General features: G+C 34.2%; 2 protein-coding genes across 2 annotated transcripts; one reads left to right on the top strand and one right to left on the bottom strand.

Moving 5' to 3' along the window:
• On the top strand, nt 1–2,927 carry LOC123886169 (protein FAR1-RELATED SEQUENCE 5-like). The gene is made up of 2 exons (XM_045935506.1): nt 1–906; nt 1,354–2,927. The coding sequence occupies exons 1-2, from the start codon at nt 21–23 to the stop codon at nt 2,925–2,927; spliced, it is 2,460 nt and encodes an 819-aa protein (XP_045791462.1). The 5' UTR covers nt 1–20.
• Nucleotides 2,928–3,865: 938 nt separating this feature from the next.
• On the bottom strand, nt 3,866–11,060 carry LOC123883668. The gene is made up of 11 exons (XM_045932567.1): nt 10,661–11,060; nt 8,375–9,349; nt 7,764–7,991; nt 7,125–7,354; nt 6,729–7,022; nt 6,486–6,590; nt 6,182–6,307; nt 5,864–6,100; nt 5,362–5,542; nt 5,161–5,280; nt 3,866–4,642 (listed from the first exon to the last, which is right to left on the bottom strand). Exons 1-11 carry the CDS (start codon nt 10,676–10,678, stop codon nt 4,154–4,156), a joined length of 3,003 nt encoding a protein of 1,000 aa, XP_045788523.1. The 5' UTR covers nt 10,679–11,060; the 3' UTR covers nt 3,866–4,153.
• Nucleotides 11,061–13,180: the final 2,120 nt, after the last annotated feature.

The raw sequence follows: 13,180 nt of genomic DNA on the forward strand, positions 1-13,180 counted from the left end.
GGGTATTGTTTCTGTTTTCAATGGATTTGACATCAACTTCATCTGGAATTGCCCAAATGCCTGTTGTTGATAGTTCAGACACACTTGCTGATAGTTTGCAATGCTACTCTCCTACTAAAAAAGAAACTTGGGAGTATCTTGCTTTTAAATCGGTTGAAGAGGTTGAAAAATTTTATGGTGATTATGCACTTAAAAGTGGGTTTTCAATTCGGATTTTGTTGAAATCAAGAAACAATTCACAGAATCAGCGAACTGATAAAATACACTATCTACGATATGGATGTAACAAACAAGGTTACAAGAAAGGAAGTTTGCTTGATCCGAAGAACAAGCCAAAATCAGAGAGTCCGGTTGTGGTTGAATTTGAGAAAGTAAAAGAAAAACCTGAGGAAAGGGTTGGTTGTACAGCTGCCATATCTTTGAAGTTGGATGAAACTCTGAATGTCTTTAAGATATACAAATGGGATGTGCCCCATTGTCATCCGTTACATAAACCGGAACATGGATGTTACTTGAGATCATTCAAACAAGTCAATGAAGTGCAAGGACAGCTTGCTGTAATAAATTCGAAAGCCGGGATGTCGATGAGAACTTCTTATGAAGTCATGGGTCAGGGAGTTGGAGGAACAGATAACTTGCCTTTTCGATTTTCAGATTTAAAGAATTATCTGATGACAAATCGGCAAAAAGAGATGCTAGTTGGTGAGGCAACCGTGATTCAAGATTTTTTTAGAAATGAAGCTTTGTCGAAACCATCCTTTTATTATGATATTCAAGTTGATGCTGCGGAAGATATAGCTAGTATTTTTTGGGCAGATGGGATTATGCAGCTTGATTATGCCTTATTTGGTGATGTTATAAGCTTTGATACAACTTACCGAACCAATAATCAGTATCGCCCTTTAGGTTAGTTTTTTGAACTTCTATCAGGTTTTGAAATTACTGGTTTGATATCATTATGTTATGCACTGTGTTGCCATGAATAGTATAGGTAATTTGAACTTATTGAAACCATTTAGCCACAGTTATGGTTTCATTGTATAACATGTTTAAACCATTTGACCACTCTAATGGTTTCTAGCAGAATAACATATGAATAGTAGTTCCATCATTGTTTTCATCTAACCAAATTTGTACTTTATGAGATTTGTAGTCTTGTGATGTTATCAGAGGTGTTTTTCTTATATATTTCTTATAATTTCTAATGTAGGTCATTGGTAAACCATTTAGCCACAGTTATGGTTTCATTGTATAACATGTTTAAACCATTTGACCACTCTAATGGTTTTGCTATACTGTAACTTTGATATATGCTTTTTTTTTTTTCTGATTTGGTTCATTTTTACATTTCAGCTGCATTCATGGGCTTTGACAATCATCGTACAAGTGTGTTATTTGGCGCTGCCCTGTTGTATGACGAGACTGCAGCAACTTTTGACTGGTTGTTTACAACATTTTTGAAATGTATGTCCAATAAAAAACCACAATCGATATACACGGATCAGGCGACTGCATTGTTGAAGTCAGTTCCAAATATTTTTGAAGGTGTTTTTCATGGACTTTGCTCATGGCATATGGCAGAGAATGCAAAGAAGAATCTCGGGTCTCGTGCAAATAGTGCTTTTTTTGATGAGTTGAATATTTTGATTTCACATGTTGAGACTGAATCAGATTTTGATTACAATTGGGATCAGATGATGAAAACCTGTTTTGATGGAAGGCCAACTGCAGACTTTAAGTGGCTTGTTCAAACTTACAGGAATCGTATGCATTGGTCTTCAGCTTGGGTCAAAAATCATTTTACTGCTGGTTTGAAAACAACTCAATTAAGTGAGTCCTTCAATGCCTTTCTCCGTCATTTTCTGCAGCCTGATCATTCACTTGTTATATTCTTCAATCATTTTAATATTATGGTCCAGAGAATGAGGGATAATCATACTGAGTTAGACTTTAAGGCTGCAAACACTAGAGCAAAAAACAATTATCCCAACAGTCAACTGATGCGGTCAGTTGTAAACAAATACACCCCAACTTGCTTTGCATTCATTCATAGGCAGTATGATTTTTCTTTCAAATACTTTTATGAAGAGGTCACACCCCAAGTTTCTTCAATTGATAAGGTTTTCAAAGTTTTTACAATTGTACATGTTGATGAACCTGAGGAAGTAGATGGTGTTAATTATGATGATGCTTGTAATGATGGGCCTTCAAACCGTGATGTTTTGGATGAAGAAGTTGCTGAAAACCTTTCCCCAAACTTTGAAAAGCATGATCGACTTGATGAACGGCTTGTGACAATTGATATTAGGGCCAAACGTATTAGCTGCACATGCCGTATGTTTGAGAACAGGGGTTTCTTGTGTCGACATATTTTCAAAATATTGGAGTTTTTAGGTGGTTCTGTGCAATATCATGGTTTGAAGACAATACCTGCAGAATATGTGTTAAAGCGTTGGTGTAGAGATGTGCGTCAGTCTGTTAAATCTACTATCAATGTTGCCACTGAAGGCGCGACTCAAGCACAACGATATCAACAAATTTGTGCTGTTACAGTTAACCTTTGTACACGTGTTTGTGCAGATCCTGAGGCTTCTCAAATTTTTCTTAATGGTGTTATTGAAGCTGGGAGAAAGGCAGAAGAGTTGCTTAATTCGAAAGGTATTCATACAGTTCAATCTTCCGTGACGCCACCTAAGTCATCTTCCGTTACGCCATCTAAGTCTTGCAATACAACAGCTGTCAGTGAAGCATCTGATGCTCAAAAGTCGACTGGTCCAAAGTTCAAAAAAAGACCAAATCCAATTAGATCAAAGAAACGACTTAAAAGTGATTATGAATTGGCTAGAGAACACCAGAAATTGCTTATACACCGGAAGAGAAAACAGAGAGGGGCTGAGGATTTAAAGGGGAAAGAGTCTGCTGATTGATATTTTTACATGTTATAATTTTGTATTAGACTTTGTTACAGAAGCATTAGACTTGTATTAAACGTACTTGGTCATTTCATGTTTTTTTGTTGGTATTATAATAACCATCGTCTATATTTTAACTACACTGAAACCATTAAGTACATCAAATGGTTCCCCAATATTATACAGCGAAACCATTGTTATTGCTAAATGGTTTCAATAACCATCGACTATATTTTATTGGAAACCATACTATAAGTTTATTGCTAAGAGATATTTGATTATTATGTTACTTTTAAATTTTATTGTTCAATGACATACTGTAAGTTACATCACAGCTTCCTAATATAATGGTTATATTGCTAATAGTTGTCTGCAACCATTAAGTACATCAAATGGTTTCGTAGGCCAACTGTCTGGAACCATTCATTGGGCAGAATGGTTTCGTAGGCCAAAGAAGATTAAATAAATTAAGACAGAAGACACACCCAAGGAGGAAGAATACAGTCTGATACACTAGTACATATATAATCGAGCTAACTCGTGAATCAAACTAATTGAACTATATATAATTTAAGTTTAGCTCAAATTTGACTTATTTGATTCATAAATCAAATTCAATGAATCAATGAGTCTATTCAACACACTTGTTTAAACTAATCTTAAAAAAACTTGACGTTCCACTAATTAACTTTTACCCATTAATCTTAGCTTGTTTCATATTGCTCAATGACATACTCTAAATTACATCACAGCTTCCAAATAATTGTCTGCAACCATTAAGTACATCAAATGGTTTTGTAGGATAACTGTATGGAACCATTCATTGGGCAGAATGGTTTACAAACTACACTGTCATTTGTGTATATTATATGGTACGAATAACGCAGAGATTGATTAGTTGAATGCTGGAATCATTACGTTTTAAATAAGAAGTGTATCTACTTCGTCGACAACGCTCCGGATACCATAAAGTTTAAATAAGAAGTTAATCATAGCATCAACATAAACAACTACATTTTACCATACAAAGTAAAATCCATTAAAACTAAAATGTTATGTAAACAAATATTAAAATGTTTAAAACATCCTAAACCCTGTTGCCAAATGGTTTCTTTGTCCAACAGCTTGAAACCATTTAATACCACTAATGGTTTCTAACCATTTTACAGAGAAGCATCAAACCATTTTACAAATTGTAGTGCTTAACCATCAAGTTGCTTCTTTGTCAAAAAAAAAAACCATCAAGTTGCATCCTTCAGGACTTGTTCTTTTCTGGAATTGCTAGAGTTGGTTAATATAGCTGAACATAGATCAATGCGGAGATCCATAATTTTTGCAATCTTTCCATTGTCCCCATGTTTCCTAAGTTTGGACCAACCTTTGAAAGATTGCATTTCACCACCCCATTCATCAAGAAACTTCATGCAAAACACTCCACAATTGTCTGAATCAACTTGAGTAGGCACCTTTGGTGTATCCCAATTGAATGTGGTGAATTGGAAAGGCATTTTGATTTTCCATAACTTATATAATTCTGTCACAAATGCTTCCACCTCATTCAGCCAAACATCAAACATCTGTTTGTATAAGCTAGGTTCACCATTTGGTAACTGCAATTTCTCTCCTCCCCCCGTCAAGCTGTTTAGGAATTCAAATTTGTGGCTTTTAAAATTGACGACAAAGCAGACATAATGGCTTCCTGGATTGCCAGCTATTGCTGGTGTCATGATCTGTTCCATCATGTCAAACATATTATTAAAATTAAAATAAAACGATGTCTAAAATCATATTACTAAACTAAATTTATCATACTTAAATCATCATATCAAACATATTACAAATTAATGAAACCATTTTACAAGAGTAATGGTTTCAGTGTACAAATCCAGAAACAATGATAGATTATGTAGATTACTGATTTTCAACAATGTGAAAGTCAGATTCTTTCTTCATACACCAACTCACATGTTAGAGACTCAACAATGTATACATAAAAAAGTCAAATTGTTATTAGCCTATGATGGATTTTTACACTGAAACCATTATTCTTGATAAATGGTTTCATTAATTTGCACACTGAAACCATTACTCTTGATAAATGGTTTCAGTTATATATATACACTTGTATTGAAATAGCATTAGTTGAAACCTACTAAAGGATGGTCTCCCAACATGCAGATTACTGATTATGCATTTATACTTAATGTATTAACAAATTAACCAAACAGTACAAAATTGATTTACTTACGTATTCTAGCTTTGTAGGGTCAATGGCCTTCCAATCCATGTACTTAAAATTTTTCAGTCTGTCAACGAATCTCCAGTGCGCAATTGATTTAGTTACAGGAGGCATTCTTTCCATGTCAAACTGGTTATATAAAATGAGTAAAATCAATAAGATTATGTAAAAGTATTGAAATTGTTAATATTAAAGGGATATAATACATACATAATTAACCAATGGTGTCACTAGTCTTGTCATGTTGTCCTGCTGATTCCAATTTAAACAATTAACCCAACTGTTTATGACAAAGCATGATACCCATTCATCTTTTTGAAGGGTCCAGAAGTCAGCCCTTTGTAGAGAATACAAATGAGCCTTGTTGTCTGAGCAGTACATAATGTGATCCCTATACAATAATTAAGTATAAGTATTTAGGATAAGCAAACAAACTACTAGAACAATCTTAAGCAAAGATCTTGAAACCATTTACCAATTACCAATGGTTTCAGTGTATAACATCTTGAAACCATTTAATATTAGTAATGGTTTCACCCATTTAAGAATACTAATAATTGAGAAATATCATGTTCAACTTTTTACTACTGTAGGGAAACTTCTTGGAAACCATTCATTGCGAAAAATGGTTTTGAATTCACAAACAGCCAAGATAATAATTTTGTTCAAAACAACAGCTTAAAAACCAAATAAAACAACCATTTTCACTTACTCATCAAGCTCCGGGTTCCAAGCATATGTTGATAATTTTTTCTGCAACTCCGTTGCAGCAGACTTGTGGACAGCGTCATCATATGGGCTTGCAAGGTATTTCGATTTCTTCACCGCCCGTCGACGCTCAGGATATGTATTATCAGAATAAAGCATATTATGCTTTTTTCTTTTCTTTGGAGTGACATTGTCCAAGTCAATTATTTCATCTGGCTGTATTGACTTTAATGGAATTGCACTGTGAAATAATATTACATAATAGTGTTAATTTTTGCAAAATTCAAATAATATTACAATTATCACACTGTTTGATTCTTACTTTATGACTACATTCGAGTCAGATTTTGTAGGGTTCTCCTGATGCATCGCATGTGGTACCAACACTAGCTCAGAATCTGTTTCCTGTGGCACTGAATCTTTTTTCACTAAATCATCGTTATTCAACCTGAAACCATTAAAAATGATTTTAGTTTTCAAACATCGCATATCAAAACCATTGATAAACGCTTTTAAAGTTATGGTTTAAGATGTTAGATTAATATATTGCCTTTAAATATCTTCAAAGTTATTATAAGAATCACAAATAAAAACCATTAAAAGACATCATATATATTCATTTTTACTCTGCATATGAAGCTTCAGCCCCATCAAACAATTCTGGAAACTTGGAGATAGTTTCCTGTGTAACTGAATCTGTTCCTTGTGACACTGAATGATTTTTATCGAACCTGAAACCATTAAACATCATTTTGTTTGTCAGAAATCACATATCAAAACTATTGGCAAACACTTTTAAAGTTATTGTTTAAGATGTTAAACTAATATGTTTCCTTTAAATAGAGACATCATACATATTCATTGCTTACCCTGCGTTTGAAGCTTCAGCCCCATCAAAAAACTCCGGAAACTTGATGATAGTTTCCTGTGTTAATGTGAGTCCAACATTGTTTGTTTCCGGTGTCATTGTCAGCTTCACTGAATCATCAATGATTTTGGTTGCTGCCTTAACTGAATCATCAATCATCTTGGTAATGATCTCATCTTCATCATTGTCATCCTCATCAATTATCACGGCATTGATCTCATCCTTTTCATCATTGTCATCTTCATCAATGCTTTTGGCATTGATCTCATCTTCTGCATCATTGTCATTATTCAACCTGAAACCATTGATGTGATTTGTTTTAGCACTTGACATAAAAAAGTTAAACTAATGCTTCAACATTGATTTTTGACAAAGCGATATTGACTAAATGCAGTACCCTTCATCATTGTGCTTGTCTGCATCATTGTCTTTATTGGAACTGTTATTCTTTTCAGTTTCAGCCTGGGCTTCCATTGGATTGTCCTTGTCAGTTTTTGTTTCTTCTGGGACTGCATCTTTTTTCCCAGAAGTTCCGACAGTTGCCTCAGCTATTCGTCGTTCCAATGTTGTTGCGGATCTAGTATAGATATTTATACAAGACCTACAGTGATTAAGATACATTTCTGCCTGCAAGGACAATCACTTATGGTTTCAGTTATAATTTTTATGTTAAATTTAATATGAATATTTTGTTGGCAACCATAAGAGGGCTATTTTGGTTTCAGACACAACACAAGTGAAACCATTAAGACACACTTTATGTTGCAGTTATAATATTTTATGTTAAATTTAATATGAATATTTTGTTGGAAACCATAAGAGGGCTATTGTGGTTTCAGACACAACACAAGTGAAACCATTAAGACACACTTCTGGTCTCAGTTATAATAAGTTTATGTTAAATTAGGATTCGAAAAGAAAAGACGGTACATGAGTATCGATAATTCACGATTTCCACCATTAAATAGGATTTGGTATACAAATATCGATAAAAACTTAAACTAAATAATCCAAACATAAGAGCAATAACATTTACCTTAGACAGTGGGCATGTGTCTGCATCAAAACACAGTACAAGCGGACCTTCTGCGGGTCTGTACAGACTTGTTACCCCGGCTGTCAATCCATTTTCAAGCCCCATGATATCATGGATCTTGGCAAGTTCCTGGTTTGCCGCCTTGACATCCCAATCACGAAGGGATGGCCGCTTGTATTTGCCCGTCAAAAATGGGCTTCGTTTCCCCATTTTATCCATGTAGTTAATCTGCAACAATTAGTTAATATTGCCTCAAATTGGGAAACATGACACATTCAATTCAAAAGGAATATACATATAGGAATGAAGGCAAGTATGTGTTGATTGTATAAATATTGCTCAAATGAAAGACATGCTCAAAAGTAAATGAATAAATATGCATGTGACAAGTATGTGTTGATTGTATTAAGAATAAAAGACATAAATGAGATATGAAATATGAATATTTATTGGAAACCATAAGAGGACTATTTTGGTTACAGATATAAAACTAGAGAAACCATTAAACCACACTCATGGTTTCAGTTATAAGATTGTGTTGGATAAAATATGAATAAGTATGTGTTTGTAAAATTGACTTTTAATTCAAATCATTGAGTGGACATCATTACCATTAGGAAGTGGAAATCTGCTAATGGATTTAAAACTCCTGGAGATTGCAGGCCTTTTTTCATATAGTCTAGAACATGTGAGCACCAGTTATATGAAGATACACCGGCTGGATCTTCTAAAATATCTGCATACTGCAGTGACACATTGCCTTTATTAGTCGGGCACAAAATGTTATGAATGATGAAACAAATTATACCCTTCACCCATGTTTTAGGTTTTTCTGTAGTCTTCAGTATCCTTTCTAATTCAGCAACCTTCACAACTGGAGAATAATCTCCAGTCAATCCCAATTCCTTCCTTAGCCTTCTAATTGCTCCATCAGAGCAAAGATTAGTGTCTATCTTCTTTCCAGCCATTGGAAGTTCATAGACTCTATGCACATCATCCTCTTTCAACTCTAGGACCTCCGTATCGCTCAATCTTATCCACATATGTTCCTTTTCAAATCTTCTGACAACCCAATCGATAAAAAAGGTGTGGATCCTTGTCCAGTTACAGATATGTAGCATCCCTCCAAAGCCACAGTTGTTTAGTTGGTCAATTATTTCGTCTCTCCTTTTTTTGACATGTACTGAATGCATAAGGTCATAGACCTTAGGTACACTCATCTTATGTCTCAGTCTTGCATCTGCATCAGAATCTTTCTTTACCATATCTTGTTTCACATTTTCAACAGCACAAGAAACTTTCTTACCATTCCTTTCATTTTCATCATCCGAACTTGTCTCATCGGAATCTTGTGCCTCTATTTGTGGTTTCTTATTACGACCACGAGAAGCAATGCTTTCATCACCCTTTTTATGTTCCTTCTTTTTTTTATTCTTCTTTTCATTACCTTTTGCAGCTCCTGTTTTTCGCTTAATTTTTTGACCACCACTGGATGATGAATCGGTGTCATTCCTTTTATCCTCATCTGACGGTGTCAGCCCGATACTGAAGGATGGCAATTCCTGTACGTTCTTTGATTTTTTCACCTGGATCAAAGGAAACTAGTAAGTATGGTTTCACATGGCAGATAATAAGTTAAATTCTCTACTTTTTTCATATCACTACATAAACTAGTAAAAATTCTCTCATGGAAACCACAAGAGGGCTACTTTGGTTTCAGATACACTAAAAGTGTACAATTATACTTTTTCAAAGCAACCAATTATCACAAAGAGACACTGATCAATTCTTCTTCAAAACAACCAAACTAAACAAAACCATCTCTACTTTTTTCATATCACTACATAAACTAGTAAAAATTCTCGCATGGAAACCACAAGAGGGCTACTTTGGTTTCAGATACACTAAAAGTGTACAATTATACTTTTTCAAAGCAACCAATTATCACAAAGAGACACTGATCAATTCTTCTTCAAAACAACCAAACTAAACAAAACCATCTCTACTTTTTTCATATCACTACATAAACTAGTAAGAATTCTTTCATGGAAACCACAAGAGGGCTACTTTGGTTTCAGATACACTAAAAGTGTACAATTATACTTTTTCAAAGCAACCAATTATCACAAAGAGACACTGATCAATTCTTTTTCAAAACAACCAAACTAAACAAAACCATCTCTATTTTTTCATATCACTACATAAACTAGTAAGAATTCTTTCATGTAAACCATAAGAGGGCTACTTTGGTTTCAGATACACTAAAAGTGTACAATTATACTTTTTCAAAGCAACCAATTATCACAAAGAGACACTGATCAATTCTTTTTCAAAACAACCAAACTAAACAAAACCATCTCTATTTTTTCATATCACTACATAAACTAGTAAGAATTCTTTCATGTAAACCATAAGAGGGCTACTTTGGTTTCAGATACACTAAAAGTGTACAATTATACCTTATCAAAGCAACCAATTATCACAAAGAGACACTGATCAATTCTTTTTCAAAACAACCAAACTAAACAAAACCATCTCTACTTTTTCATATCACTACATAAACTAGTAAGAATTCTTTCATGTAAACCATAAGAGGGCTACTTTGGTTTCAGATACACTAAAAGTGTACAATTATACTTTTTCAAAGCAACCAATTATCACAAAGAGACACTGATCAATTCTTTTTCAAAACAACCAAACTAAACAAAATCATCTCTACTTTTAGTTTCATCAATTCTTTTTCAAAACAACCAAACTAAACAAAACCATAACCATTTCAGATTATGATTTTCCCCAAATTGGAATCTAGGTTACACCAATGCAATTTCTTTCCAAACAAAACAAAAGCATTTTCCAACTAACAGTTACACTTGCAAAAGCATTAGGGAAGTTCAAACCTGTGTCGTTTTCTTCATTTTGCTTTTTGGAAGTGAATCGTTGATGATGATCCTTTACTTGCGTGTAAGAAATCAACAGTATTTGGGTTTGAAGATTGATTTCGGTGACAGTGATGATGAAGGAGTGAACTCTGATGGAAATGATTGTAGATTTCAGTGACGGTGATGATGAATGTAGCTTCCGGTGATGATGTTGATTCCGGCGATGGTGATGATGAACGATTGTTGTTGGTTTTGGACAGAAAAATGTTAGTTGCGAGATAACCGTTACTTTTGGAGTTAACGTCGTTAGTGGGAAGCCGTTGTAGGAAGGAATGGGTTGGGCTAGGCGTGTTGGGCTCGGCTAGTGGGCTGGACTTATGCAGCGTGCATAAGTATTTGTTTATGTATAATAACCGGACCCGATGATAAGATAGACTCAGTTTTGGGATTTTTTTCACTCAGTACCCCTATTTTTTTTCCTTTTTTCTGTAATACCCCTGTTTTGAAAAAAAATTCCGTAATACCCCTATTTTGGGACAAAATTTGACGCATTGCAGGTCCCCACTGATGGCGGAACCCACATCTGCGCCATCAAGGAGGCATGGCGGAACTTAGAATCTCGCCATTGACCAAATAATATTTTTTTTTATTTTTCGTTTTCTGAACCGTTTGATCTACATCAACGGCTGTGATGGGAGGACTCATGGTAGGCATGTGCACACTGAAACAGGAGGTATAAATAACCTAAACCCTCACAAATCATTCATTTTTCACAAATTTTCTCTCTCTTCCTCTCAGTCTCTTACCGCCCCTCTCTTGCTCTTCTCCTTCACCATTGTTCTTCATGATGAAGAACACCAAATCCAAACCCAAAACACAAAATCCAAACCCAAAACACCCCAAATCAAACCAATAAAACTATTTTCAAACCAAATCCGAACTAAAACAAAAAACCAAATATCCAAAATCTTAGATCTAAGTTATGTGACTCTTTTTCATTCCGGTAAAAACCTCACAAAAATCAAAACAAACCAAAACGGAAGACTTTTAAACAAATAGAAAAAAAAAAAGATAGGTCAAGGTTGAACTATGGATTCGAGCTTTTCTTCTTCTTCTCTTCTCAGATCTGTTTTCTTTTGTTCTCAGATCTGCTTTCTTTTTTGTTGTTGTTTTGTTGATATTTTTTTTTTTCGTGTTTGAATATTTGGATCTGGACTTAACTAAATAAAACTTGGAAAATTCACGTTCTGTGATTTCCAATTCGTCATATTTATTTTATAAAAAAAAAAACAAAAAAAGGGCAATTTCTGCCCATAAAATGAAAAAAAACGAAAAAAAAAACAAAAAACAGTCTTTGGTCAATGGCGGCAGTGGCAGTTCCGCCATGCCTCCTTGATGGCGCAAATGTGGGTTCCGCCATCAGTGGGAACCTGCAACGCGTCAGTTTTTGTCCCAAAACAGGGGTATTACGGAAATTTTTTTCAAAGCAGGGGTATTACGGAAAAAAGAGAAAAAAATAGGGGTACTGGGGGAAAAAAATCCAGTTTTGGAACTAATTATTTATTTTATTTTATTGGAGAATGTTAACATTTACATGTGCATATATGGCACATGTTAAGGTAATAAAAATAGAAATAATGCTTTAGAATTTGTGCATTTTAACTTTTCAAGCATTAAATGTCTTGTATCATTAAATGTTAAATTTCTATATTAAGATATCTTATCATGTGCCCTATATGCACATGTTAACAAGACCCTATTTTATTTTATTGTGATTACTCAGTTTAATACATCGCTTAATTTGGTATGGGTATGGTATTAGACTATCAACAATGGTTTAAAGTTTAAACCCCAACTTTTTTACTTCACAGTACTTCACATCATTTTCTCTCTGTTTCACATAACAATTAAACTATTATTCAATTTTTACTCCTAGAATGGTTTAGTTTAAACCTATGTTGCACGGGTACTCCGTTTTAGACAGAGTATCGGTATCGGGTACGTACCGGGTACCGGTACGCGTATGGTACTCCCATGATACGTACTCTCAAAGTACCGAGTTTTTTTTTTGTTTTTTCATCCGGGTACATGCGTGGTACTTCCGGGGTACGCGCGTGGTACTCTCAGGGTACACACGTGGTACATATTTCATCAAAAACTATTCTCATTTTTTTTGCAACACTTTTCAATCCCATTATTTTTTTATTTGTTTATTATTTTAATAAAGATTCACTTTAGTTTAAAATTAGAATCGATTCGGTCTCCTTCCCTTTTTATTTATTTTTAAAAGTAGAGCCGCATAGTCTTACTACTACTCCTAATTTCCTAAACGTGTAAACCATAATATAACTATTTTTAAAGATTGCTATTTTTTATGTTTAATTATTTGTTTTAAGAATATAATTTTATTATTTTAACTATATAACTATATTAAAAAAAATTATATGAGCGTACCCATACCTTAGTTTTTTTAATAATATCGTACCACGTACCGGTACCGTACCCGCACCTATGCAACATATGTTTAAACCAAATACT

This window comes from Trifolium pratense, linkage group LG5 (genome assembly GCF_020283565.1).
Source record: "Trifolium pratense cultivar HEN17-A07 linkage group LG5, ARS_RC_1.1, whole genome shotgun sequence".
In the NCBI taxonomy this organism is placed as follows: Eukaryota; Viridiplantae; Streptophyta; class Magnoliopsida; order Fabales; family Fabaceae; genus Trifolium; species Trifolium pratense.

What these genes read in the sequence shown, in the direction of transcription:
- LOC123883668 (XM_045932567.1), bottom strand. An exon ending in TGGAACCCGGAGCTTGATGA is followed by an intron (nt 5,543 to 5,863) that starts GTAAGTGAAAAT and finishes ATTATTGTATAG; the next exon opens with GGATCACATTATGTACTGCT. An exon ending in ACCCTACAAAGCTAGAATAC is followed by an intron (nt 4,643 to 5,160) that starts GTAAGTAAATCA and finishes ATGATGGAACAG; the next exon opens with ATCATGACACCAGCAATAGC.
- LOC123886169 (XM_045935506.1), top strand. Translation starts at nt 21, where the DNA reads ATGGATTTGACATCAACTTCATCTGGAATTGCCCAAATGCCTGTTGTT. An exon ending in TAATCAGTATCGCCCTTTAG is followed by an intron (nt 907 to 1,353) that starts GTTAGTTTTTTG and finishes TTTACATTTCAG; the next exon opens with CTGCATTCATGGGCTTTGAC.